General features: G+C 43.3%; 1 protein-coding gene across 3 annotated transcripts in view; it reads right to left on the reverse strand.

The window, feature by feature from the left end:
* Window positions 1–10,785, reverse strand: part of FLI1 (Fli-1 proto-oncogene, ETS transcription factor) — a 114,854-nt gene extending 104,069 nt beyond the window's left edge. Inside the window, exons 1-2 of one of the 3 annotated variants that reach the window (XM_056860684.1) lie at window positions 10,503–10,614; window positions 7,292–7,372 (exon numbers count right to left, since the gene is read on the reverse strand). In XM_056860684.1, the coding sequence (XP_056716662.1) occupies window positions 7,292–7,330 (39 nt within the window). In that variant the 5' untranslated portion in view covers window positions 7,331–7,372; window positions 10,503–10,614. Of the gene's footprint in view, window positions 1–7,264; window positions 7,373–10,502 lie in introns of all 3 variants that reach the window. The other 2 variants (XM_056860683.1, XM_056860685.1) reach the window with 2 other exon arrangements.
* Window positions 10,786–12,936: the final 2,151 nt, after the last annotated feature.

Here is a 12,936-nt window from a genome sequence, read left to right on the forward strand (position 1 = left end):
ATCTCCCCCATCTCCAGCCAGTTGCAGGCCATCCTTGGCCATACTGGAGAGAAGCCCTTGGCATAAACTCCCAATCATCAGGGAAACAAACTGTGCAAAGTAAGCGCCTCACACAAGATGTTATCTGTGGGGCAATGGGAGAGATCGAGCCCGTCTGCCACCCACACAGGGACAAAGCTGCTTAAATTGTCTAAACCGCTCCCACCCGCCCAGTTTGTATACTGTTGCATGTGAGATAATAAAAGAAAATATAGGGATAATTTTTTTAGATTATCTCTGTATCGTATTCTCCTTTTACATTTGGTAAACTGTTACAGACCCACGACTAATGCTGTAGATTTACTTTATTCAGACTTGATTTTTATCAAGGGCACAGAATGTGTGTGTCTACGGGTGTGTGTTCATCATTACATGAGTCATTTAGCGTTAGACTACTGAAACAGTGAAAACAGGCCCAATCTTAAAAAGACCTCCTCACGAAGCAAACAAACAAGGGGGAGAGAAAAGAAAAACCCCTATTGATTATAGAGCATTACACAGAGAAAGTTTGCAGGCCCTGTGTTTTGGAACACAGCCCATCAGATGCAGTTAACTATCTCATTACAAATGAGAGGGACTCATTCATACTGTAATTGAATTCAGTAGGTTGGGCTTTTGCCTTTTATTGCCACTGACTTCAGGGGACGCAAGCGAGATTGGGATCAAAAGAGAAACAAGGAAAGATCAGCTTGAGGAACCCGCATTATCCTTGGGGTCACATTTATCCAACTATTATCCAAAATCTGCAGTGCATCCCTTGAGAACCAATGTAGTATAGTCGTTAGAGTATCAGAATATCACCTGGGTTCAAATCCTGACTCTGCTATATTGTTTGTTGGGAGTCCTTGGGCCAGCCACTCAGTCTAAGTCTACTAACTCCAGGTTGGTCAGGAGGATAAAATGGAGGAAAGAGACCACAAGGTCTTCCCTGAGCTGTTTAGTGAATGTGTGTGTGTGTAAAGTGCCGTCAAGTCGCAGCTGACTTATGGCGACCCCTTTTGGGGGTTTCATGGCAAGAGACTAACAGAGGTGGTTTGCCAGTGCTTTCCTCTGCACAGGAACCAGGGCTGACCCTGCATAGCTTCTGAGATCTGACGAGATCAGGCTAGCCTGGGCCATCCAGGTCAGGGCTTTAGTGAATAGGAGGGATAAAAACAAATCCATCGGGGCTGATTGTCAGCCTAGTAATATGTAAAGAGATAAAATGGGGCTGTACCATTTTACAGTGAGATAAGGTAAGGCAACCATTTCAGGTGACAACTTTCCAGAGCCATTAAAGAATACCAAAGTGTTGTTTTGCTATTGCAGAGGGAAACTTTTTGAGTTCCCTCCTCAGGTTCCAAAATCTCAGGTTCCAAAAAGTGTTTAAAGAGCTTCATCATATATTGCAGAAAGCAGGTGTAAATATAGTTTCAGGGGACAAACTGCGTCCATCGACTTCTGTACAAGCTTTCTCGGCCTTTTGGCTAAGATCAAGTGTGTAGTTATAGTACAAGCTTTCACCCTATCTGCGACAAGAACAGGTATTGTATAATTCCCTTTAACTTCAATGGGTCATCCACTGGAGAAAAAGAAGAAGAAGAGTTGGTTTTATATGCCGATGTTCTCTACCTTTAAAGGAGAATCAAACCGGCTTACAGTCCCCTTCCTCTTCTCACAACAGGCACCTTGTGAGGTAGGTGGGGCTGAGAGAGTTCAGAATAACTGTCATGAAATCCACCTTCTGAAGCAGCTATTTTCTACAGAGGAACTGATCTCTGAAGCGGTGATTCCGGGCCTTACTTGGAGGTTGGCAGCAGCCCTAGCTGGCCATGTGCCCTCAAAAAATCCAGCATATGATAGCATCACATTTTTATTAGTGGACACGACACCTGTTGTTTCCAAACATGTTCAATACAAATTACAACAATAGGCTCAATATTAAGCAAACAGTATCAAGTGTATTCAAAGTGCAAAGCAACAATACACAAATGGTGGTGACCAGTAAATGGTGGTGACTATTTGTTGTAAATACTGTATATAGTTCACTTTTGTTGTTCAGCACCATTGTTTATGTGTACAGTCCTTGTTTGCATATTGTTGCTTTGCACTTTGAATACACTTGATACTGTTTGCTTAATATTGAGCCTATTGTTGTAATTTGTATTGAACTATTTCAGCACAACTAGGAGTAATTTTGTTTTGGGTGTTTCCAAACATGTGGCAGAATTTCTGACAATTGTTATTAAAAATAAAAATACCAAGAGGATAAGGCAATAAATAAACCAACTGAGTCAATTTATAGATACTGGGTACCAATAAATAAAAGGGCGCTGGTGTTAGTTGGTGTTAGCTGTGGTTCTTATCTGTTGTCCGGAAGAATGTATTATTACAGCGTTTAAACGGAAGAGTTTTAATTTGAAAGCCATGTTTTAGTTATATCGTTGTATGTGAGACCCTTCTGAGCAAGATGGAGTACATGTATGAACTCTTGTTATTATTATTTTCTGGTTCCCTTTTCCTTCTTTCCCAAAGCAATCCTGGTTTTGTTTTTAAAGCCAAAATGGCTTCAAAAGAACCCAGGAGGCATCACCTTTGTGTCTGCATGGAACACCAGATGCCTTCACCATAGGAAGATGCTTCACTTGGCTTCTCCCAGTGTTTGGATTTGGCCCCAGTTCCCACACAGCAGCCATTTGGTGGTGGCACCCACAACTATGGTTGCCAGGTCCCTCTTCACCACTGGCAGTACGTTTTTGGGGCGGAGCCTGAGGAGGGTGGGGTTTGGGGAGGGGAGGGGCTTCAATTCCATAGAGTCAAATTGCCAAAGCGGCCATTTTCTCCAGGGGAACTGATCTCTATCGGCTGGAGATAAGTGTAATAGCAGGATATCTCCAGCTAGTACCTGGTGGTTGGCAACCCTACCCACAACTGGTCCTCAGATTTCCAGAACTGCCCACAGGCTTTATAAGGTTGGGAGCCCCTGATCTAGTTCAACAGTAGTATTCTCAACTAGGAGCCCTTCCCAGACTTGCTGCCAGGGATTTTTTTTTTTAAAGCAGACAGACCAGGGATTGAACTTGGGTTCTTCCATATGCAAAGCATGTGCTTTGACGCTGACTGTTGGACTCGCCAGTTTTTTTAAAAAAAATGCATAGGATTGGATTACGCTGATGACAGAACCGGTCTAACTCAGCGGGTCTGACTTTTGACTTTATTATCTTTCACAAACAATCCCAACACATCCCGACAAAGAGGAAAGGGACAAATTTCACACAGTGCATGGCTGGATCACACCCTTATTTGCTTAGAGAGACGAAGAAAGTAGCAGCTGCCTGTGTTTTAAATTCTCTTAAGTACTCAAGCCCGATTTCAATGTGTAACCCAGATGTCTTGGGCCTGGTTTGTTTACATTCTTGAGAACTATTGTGGAGAAGGGGGGGAAACCCTCCATATATATATATATGTGTGTGTGTGTGTGTGAAACATACATACATGATAATCTTTAAAAAGAACACAGATCTGCAATTCCACTGTGAGTATTAAGTTTGGTCCTTGTGTAGGGTTGCCAGGTCCCTCTTTGCCACCAGCAGGAAGTTTTTGGGGTGGAGCCTAAGGAGGGCAGGGTTTGGGGATGGGCGGGACTTCAATGCCATAGAATCCAATGCCAAAGCTGCCATTTTCTCCAGGTGAACTGATCTCTATTGACTGGCGATCAGTTGTAATAGCAAGCACAATGTCTGACTGACAGTCCCCATGGCAGGCCCAGACTCAATCTCAGGATTGTGTATCATTTGCTGACAATGACATCCTAAGCATAGTTACACTATTCAAAATCCATTGAAGTCAATGGGCTTAGAAGAGTGGAGCTGTGCTTAGGATGGTACTGTTAGGCCCTTAGATATAAACTCCTCGGAGCAAAGTCCCCTCTTTTTACTTTCATTACGCTGCAAAACACTCTTTAAGTTGACGGAGCTCAAAACGTGGGGAAATCTAAAAACAAAAACAGTCTACATGTCAGACACAGGTTGCCAAGGAAAACAGAAAAGGCTTACACTATGGCTGGAAAATATTCTGGTTGAGGCCTCAGCAAATGTTGCAGGGGAGCAAAGCCAAACATGCCAGGGATCCATTAAGAAGACCTCTCTGTGAGTCCTTTGCCATTTGAACATGGCACATGGACGGCATTAGTGAGATGCTGGTCTTAGCCATTCATATAGATTTGCCAACCTCCAGGTACTAGCTGGAGATCTCCTGCCATTACAGCTGATCTCCAGCTGAAAGAGTTCACTTGGAGAAAATGGCTGCTTTGGCAATTGGACTTAGGGTTGCCAGGTCCCTCTTCACCACCGGCGGGAGGTTTTAGGGGTGGAGTCTGAGGAGGGTGGGGTTTGGGGAGGGGGGGATTTTGATGCCAAAAACCACTGGTTTGTGGTTTAAGTGTATAAAGAATTTGACATATGCTAAACATTATCGCTTGTGGATTCTCTCATTTGTAATAATTATTATTGAAATAATTGTAATCGTTGTACCATAAGCTATTGAATTGTGTTTCAAAGCATTTCATTTAGCCACAGTGCTATGGCTTTGTCATACTCTTTTTTCTAGCTTTCAGGTGGTGGCTGAAGATGACCTGGGATTACAACTGATCTCCAGGTGAAAGAGATCAGTTCACCTGGAGAACATGGCCACTTTGGAAGGTGGATTCTATGGCCTTTTATGCCTAGCTGTTTCCCTCGTGGTCACCCCTCTGATGGCTTCAGGTCTTTGTTTTGATTATGCATACCATTTCCAACCATCAGAGGCTGCCTCGCTCTCTCCCTGCGTTTCCCCGTGTTTTGCCCGCGTTTTCAAATTTGAGATAAAACAGGTCCCTGAAAACATGGGCAAAATGTGGGGAAATGCAGGGGGAGAGCGAGGTGACCTCTGATGGTTGGAAACAGTGTGCATAATTTTTAAAAAATCCCGAAGTCATCAGAGGGGTGACCTCAAGGGAAACAGCCATGTATTACCCTTACCCCCCCTCAAATCCTGCCCCTCAGATCCACCCAAAATCTCCAGCTTCTAATCAGAGCTGCAACCCTATCATGGTGTCCTTTGCTTTCTCAAGGCCCCATCCCCTTCTACCCTACTTGAAGTCCATCCCCCTCCCTCAAATCCTGCCCTCCTCAGGCTCCACCCCAAAAATCTCCAGGTCTTTCCTAATCCAGAGCTGGCAACCCTATCAATGGTGTCCTTTTGCTTTCTCCCAAATAAGCGAGTGGCAGCCACTTAATCTTACCTTAGGGGTTAAAGGACGTTGTGTGTGTGTGTTAAGTGCTGTCAAGTCGCTTCCGACTCATGGCGACCCTATGAATGAAAGTCCTCCAAAATGTCCTATCCTTGACAGCCTTGCTCAGATCTTGCAAATTGAGGGCCGTGGCTTCCTTTATTGAGTCAATCCATCTATTCTTGGGTCTTCCTCTTTTCCTGCTGCCCTCAACTTTTCCTAGCATGATTGTCTTTTCCAGTGACTCTTGTCTTCTCATAATGTGACCAAAGTACGATAGCCTCAGTTTAGTCATTTTCACTTCTAGGGTCAGTTCAGGCTTGATTTGATCTATAACCCACTGATTTGTTTGTTTGTTTTTTTGGCAGTCCATGGTATCCGTAACACTCTCCTCCAACACACTCCTCCAACTCCAAAGGATGTTACAGTAAGGATAAAACCACTGTCGTCACCACACAAGGCTGAAGTTGGTTCCCAGTTCATTATTCGCATGGCCTAGTTCCTTATTCACATATCCAACCACAAATAATGATGATACTGAAAAAGCTCAGCATCCAAAGATAGGCACTGGATTACCACAAACCACACACCCTTGCATCCAGGTGACTCTGCCCTACAAGAGATCCTACGCTATTCCTGGGTCCAAAGTCTAATATTTGTGCTAAATGCTGCTATTGGGTGCTCCCAGAAGAAACACAGATTAAGAAACCGGGGACATAGTTGTGCTCCAAAATAAGTTTGGATCTCATCCAACCCCCTCCCCCATACACACACTCTGGGAACTGTGACCTATAAGGGGACACACACTGATACCCGATCCAAACTTTGGTTCTGGCACCAACAGCTTCTGTCTGGGGTGTCCAGGAAGCCTCTAGAGCCAGCATGGTATAGTGGTTAAGAGCAGAGGAATCTAATCTGGAGAACTGGGCTTGATTCCCCTCTCCTCCACATGAAGCCTGCTGGGTGACCTTGGGCCAGTTGCAGTTCTCTCAGAACTCTCTCAGCCCTACCTACCTCACAAGGTGTCTGTTGTGGGGAGACTAAGGGAAGGCGATTGTAAGGTAGAGAAAATCGGGGTATAAAAACCAACTCTTCTTCTTCTTCTAATCTGGAGAACTGGGTTCAATTCCGTGCTCCTCTGCTGGGTGATCTTGGGCCAGTGACAGTCACAGTTCTCTCTGAACTCTTTCAGCCTACGTGGAGGCAGGCAATGGCAAACCACCTCCAAATGTCTCTTGCCCTGAAAACCCTGTGGGGTCACCATAAGTCAGCTGTGACTTGATGGTACTTTCTACCACCAGAAAGCCTCTATGATTATATTGGGAAGATGCTCCAAATAAGGAGCTGGGATATAGGTGGCCGGGCTCTCACTGACTTGGGTGTGTGTGTGTTACAGTGTCTATCTGTAAGCAGAGAGCATAGAAATGCTCTGCCTCTTGTAGAAGTTGTTGGCCTTGCAGGGGTCATAATCATGAGCATTTTACTAGCAAAAGTGGGGGGGGGGGACACAGGCAACAAGAAAACCGGTTATCGCTATACCAATTAGGAAGGTAAGAGGGAATCAGCAAAATGAGAGGAAACAGAAATTCAAACCTATGTCAATTTCAGATTAGATGCTGCTTAGGAAAGCATGCACACATTCATCAGATAAGGATACTACTGGTGCATAGTGCTGCATGATTCCCTCAACAATTGTGAGCAATGAGCAGAAAAGCTCACATTATTGATATTGAGCTCCTGGTTAGAATTAGAAGCAACATGATGTACATATCAAATTTACAGGAGAACCCCTACAGTTTCATTTAATTCAGCAGTTACATACACAAAACATGATAACTGCAGCAGTAGCCGGCTGATGATTCCCTTAAAGACATCCCCACACACAACTCAGTTTATGCCTCTGAGCATCAAGTCACATCTTTAAACAGACAATATAGAGTTTTTGAAGATGGGAGGATTGTAAATGTTTGACATTACCTGTTTAAAGATGCTGTCAAGTCTTACCTTGACGTAAGACGAAGTATCTGGTACCGTCTGAAACATCCTTATTCAGAAACAGATGTTTTTAAAAGCCCCAAAATCGGCCTGGAAGAGTAATTTACAAGATTGAAAAAAACGTCCATCCCCTAAAAGTGTTTTTTTTTTAAATAATAAAAACAGGCAAACATTTTCAAACAATCACAAGAACAACTTGCCTTTAAGAAAATGTTAGGGTAAGAGGGCATCCTGTAAACAAAATAATGGAAATAATAATTCTTATTGTTTTGTGACTTCTAAGCTTTGCTGCAAGAATGGGAAAGAGGGTGGATTGAGGGTGATTGACTAAGAAACAAAATAATTTGTATTTCATATACGATAAACTGTACTTCTACATTTACAGTTAATAATGAAAAATATCCACTTCTTTAAGATAAGACAGGTTAACTTTAACATTTGCATTCAGGATTTACTTAGTAAAACTGAACTTGATTGTATTCAATTCTGTTATTTTAAAAAACCCATTCTGCTCATTGCTGTCCTTGCTATGATTGATATGATATGAAAATATGACATAGATTATATAGAGATTGCAGCAACAATAGGTGAAAAGAACAAAGAACTCCAATGTGAGCTCTTTTTTGGGGGTAGCCTCATTGGTAAGCCTTCTCTCCCTCACACTCACACACTTTCTCTGGAGGCAACTTTATGAAATTACAATCCCATCATTCAGTTTTAATGAACAGAGAAGACCACATAAGTAAGAGAGAGAAAACACCACAAGAGAATAGTGAAACAGAGCATAGGAAGTATGTATGTACACATCCAAACAGAGATGAGGGGGCTTGCTCTCAGTTACTTGCTCACTGATCAAGTACACATGCATGCATGCACACAAAGCCATTATCAATAAATGTCAACATTTTGGCCGACAGCCAGTCCAAACGGAGCACATTCAAAAGCCCATTCATTTCAGTTAGTAAAATACGTGCGTTAACTCTTGCCCATTAAAAATCAAGGGGAATGACCATGTTTACTTTGGTCTGGATCATGCCCCCTGGTGATACTTACCGACTGTGGGTGTGCAAATGGTAACTACTGTAAGCAGACATCAGAAATTAACCACCACAATGCTTTATCTCAGCCATCTCTGACTCCTTGCTGCTTATAGATACACAACATTTCAGAGGAAGGCATTAGCGGGGTTCTCTCTCCACTGGTTGACTAAAACCGTCTAAGGTACGTGTGTCAGGGAGACAGGACAACCAGCACCCAGATGAGCATAGTATGAGGCTCTTCCAATTTGTAGAGAAAAAAAGTTGTAAACAACCACATTGGCTCATGCCAAATTGAGAAAACAACACAATCCTGGTAACACCTTTTGTTGGGGCCAACCCAAATGACGCAAAACATTGTGGAAGCTTGAAAGTTCATCAGAAGTCTTCATCGGGCTTTCCATGACCCCGTAGTCATGGAAATGCTCCCCAGAAGTTGTGGCTACTGTTGAGTTCCATCACATAAACACTTCTGGGTGAGCCCTATCAACGCTGGAAGTAACCCTGCTAGCATTACCACTGCTGCCAAAATAATGACCGTTTGGAGAAAGCTGCAATCTCTAAAACCTGTATGTCACTCTTAACTTCACCATGACTAGGTTTCAAGCCGCAACCATGTGCACACTGATTCGGGCAGAGATCCCAGTGAACTTAGTAGGGCTTACTTTTGAGTAAGTGAGTTGGACTGCCAGAGGCAGAAGGAGCATAGGGAAAAGGCAGAATAATATATTGATGCTCAATTGAAATGGATAATGACACAAAATGGATTTGATAATTTTTAACCATGGTGCATTTTTTAATTTTATTAAAACCGCCTGGTTTTAATAGTACTTCTAAGCAATTTCTTTACAACTGGGGTGTTGTCTTGGGAAACTTCCTTGGGCAGAAATGAATAGGTTGGAAATGCTGTTATCTGATTATTTATTATTAGAATGAGCCACCTCATGCATATGTTATAGTCCTAAACTAGAAGAGTTTACAAAGTGCTTCAGAAACCGTGGGGTAACTTTGTTCTCTCATACTTTTCAATTACTGAAGCAAGAGTTCTTCTACCACAGCTATTGAGAATTCTCTGATTCCTGAAGACTTAAAGGGTCTTTGTCCCAATTTTAGATGTTTGGAAATACACACAATATTCACTTTTGGTAACTAATCCAAACATAGATTTGCACTGAGATGGATGCGCGACTGTAATAAACACACCCAATGTGTTGGGCTCTCTTCAGGAAAAGTCATTATTACCCTTTTGTGTTCCCCCCACCCACCAATCCCAGCACAGTTAGACAAAGTAAGATCCATCTTTGAAATAATAAAGTTGAACGTCCAAACCAGCAATTTATGTTGAGACTTCATGCCACCAGCTTCCTTTTTAGCTTTAGGACACTGAGAGCAATTCTAAGCATGTATACTTGGGAGTCTCATGTTATTTCAGTGGGGCTTACTCCCAGGAAAGTGGTTGCTGCCAGTGTCCCGTGCAAACCCCAATGAAAGTCAGAGGAGCTAATGAGACCACAGCCTTATTCATGGGAACTGTTCAACCTCTCTCATCCATTTTAGCAGAGAAATTCTGGCTGGATTATGTCCCAGGCCTCCGTCCCCGTTCTTCAAAACCACATCCAGAGTTTTTATACACTGCCCCTATTTCTGACGCAACAACAACAACAAAAACTTTCCTATGTTTTTCCAAAGTCTTTGAAACTTAACTTTTCCCTACAAACATCTGCTGCTTTTTTTTAAATCCTGCAAATAAAGCATATTTTATTTGCATCTTACTGATTTTTATTACCTTAAAAAAATAATATCCAGCCAACTGGCCTGAAAGGGCAATCAATTATAAAACTCTGGCTCTAGCTTATCCTTAGTTTTCTCCTTCTGACACATGCCGCTGTAACTTCTGAACTTTCGACAAAAGAGGGGGAAACACCTCTTGGATTTGAGAAACAAAGTTTTTAAGGTCAGGATAGGCTTCAATATTATCATTCCTCACACACACCCTGGGACATTTCCATTTCTTTATAAAGCACTGGAATAAATTGAACAACCCTTTCAAAGGAACTGTGGTGGATCGTGTCACGATCATTACAAACACCACAAATACCCTTGCAGCTCCAAGTCATTTGAAAAAAATTCTTTAACTCTTTGTTAGTGCTGATAATGTGTAAAAAAAACACAAACACCCTCACCTTTTGATGCACACACACGCTCTCGCTCCTTAACCAGTTGGAAGACCAAGCTGTAAAGATCCAGGATGGCGAGGAAACCAAAGAAAGGCCCCAGCAATTTGGTGTTACAACATGACTCTCTTTGGCTGCCCTCCGCGAAGTCTGCAATAGGGAGATTAACCTGGCCGTTGCATTCGAGCCGGCCAAAACGAGGAAAAGTTTTCTCTTTCGTCCCAGACAGACGGCATCAGCTCTCGCGTATCCTCAGGGGGGTATCTGCAGTGCTCTCCATCCAACGGCCTGCTTGCAACCCCCCCTTCCTTCCACCAGTCTCTCTCCTTTCCTCTTTTCAGTCAATTTCCTTTCTCTCCCCCCCACCCTTATCAATATTTCAACCGCTCCTTTGATAAATCACCCTAAAATGGCATCTTCGCCTCTGCTCCCTCTGCTTGATGACTCTGCTTTTCCCCTGGAACAGCTTTCATCTTCTAGAAACCTATAAAAGTACAACAATAAACAACTTTTTGGTGGGGAAGGCGGGTGGGGGAACAGTGTGGAGAAGCCAGCCCCCAAAGAGACACGGAGTGGAGCTCAAGTCCTGCTTTAAGCCCCGGGTTTGATAGAAAGATGCTTTAAATCTCTGCTTTTAATTCATCGCTCCTCAGTCTAGACTGCTGTTTCAAGGAAGGGCTGCACTTCATTTCCAAAATGAGAGGTGTTGGGACTTTAAGCCGCCCTATAACTCACAATCTTTGACCAGAAAGCATTTCCCTCTGATTCCAGATGTGAGAAGGCTGCTTGTTAGTTACTGAACGGTGAGGTAAAGGCACTCCACACATAAAAAGAGGACTTAGGAGACAGACAGAGCTTTTGAGGAATCAAAATGTTTCATACTCGCTATAATCACTGGCAACAGCCTTGTAAAGGAGACCCAGATTATTAATCCCCATACTGGCAATGGACATGGATTCTGAGGGAGAATGGCTCACCTGAGGCCATCTCCTCTGTGTGGCTTGGTAAAATTTGAACTGGGGGCCTCCAGGGTCACTGCTAATCCTAAGAACAGTTACTAGGGAGTAAGTCCCTTCAAACTCAATGACATTTACTTGTGAATATACATGCTTAGGCTTGACCTGTTAACACTATAGTCCTAAAACAGGTACAAGGTTTTTTGGGGGGTGCCGTCAAGTCACAGCTTTTATAGGATTGCATTGTAACAGTGCTGAGTAGACCTGTTAGAATCCTTATACGGAAACCAGTGTCTGGGATGCAGGGATGGTTCTGTCACTCACACGTGTACGCTCCACCAAATCAATCACATTTTTATCCTGCCATCATCCAAGGAGTTCAAAGCAGCACAGCCTAATCTTGCCTCTCCCATTTCCTCCTTACAACAATCTTGCTAGGCAGGTTGGGCTGAGAGAGAGTGAGCTGAGGTCACCCAGTGAGAGCTTCATGCCTGAGGAGAGATACTAAACCCTGGTTTCCCCATCCTAGCCTGGCACTCTAACCACCACACCATCATGGCTCATCAGTTGATGGCTGGCATCATCAAGTGATGACTTGAACACCTGAACACCTGAAGATGCTGTATACTGAATCAGACCCTTGGTCCATCAAAGTCAGTATTGTCTACTCAGACTGGCAGTGGCTCTCCAGGGTCTCAGGCAGGGGTTTTTCCCATCAGCTTCTTGCCTAGTCCCTTTAACTGGAGATGCCAGGGATTGAACCTGGGACTTTCTGCATGCCAAGCAGATGCTCTACCACTGAGCCACAGCCCCTTCCCAAACTTCCCACTGATGAATTATTCACCACCCATCACCACCCCGAAACACATTTTTCTCTCTTCCAATGGAACTGTTTCCCACAGTGGGAACTGGTTTGTATATAAATAACTGTATCCCATAACTGCAGCACGATTAACCGGCATATGGGAATGAGCCAATCAAAACGACTGATCAAAAGTGTCACATTATCTCAAACGATCCAGTCATTATGATTCTGGCGCATCGGCCTTGCATAATGAGAGAGCACACTTCTCAAAGCCCGCAGTCACCATTTTGTGTGGCTAGGGCAATGTGTGTATTCTCCAGCCTTGGTATGCAGAAAAGAATACGCTCAAAAAACTGAATTTCTGATCTCATATGCCAAAGCTTGACAATATACCTATTCATGCAAAATGGCGGCCACACTTATTGACAAGATCATGCACAGTGGTTGGACTACCAAAGTTTTAACAACTGAACAGGGTTAATGCTTCGAAATGGATTCAACTCACACATTCAGCAGTGAACTGTCCAGGAGATGAACAATCAAGTGAAGCACATGCATGTAGGAACTCAGGACATGAATTCAAGTATTAACTAGCTGAAGCTGAAACTGCCCTGTTCCCTAATTTACCTATTCTAAATAACCCAAACTGAAAAAATAGTAATAGTATTCAGAAATGATTGGA

This window comes from Euleptes europaea, chromosome 14 (assembly GCF_029931775.1).
Source record: "Euleptes europaea isolate rEulEur1 chromosome 14, rEulEur1.hap1, whole genome shotgun sequence".
Taxonomy (NCBI): domain Eukaryota; kingdom Metazoa; phylum Chordata; class Lepidosauria; order Squamata; family Sphaerodactylidae; genus Euleptes; species Euleptes europaea.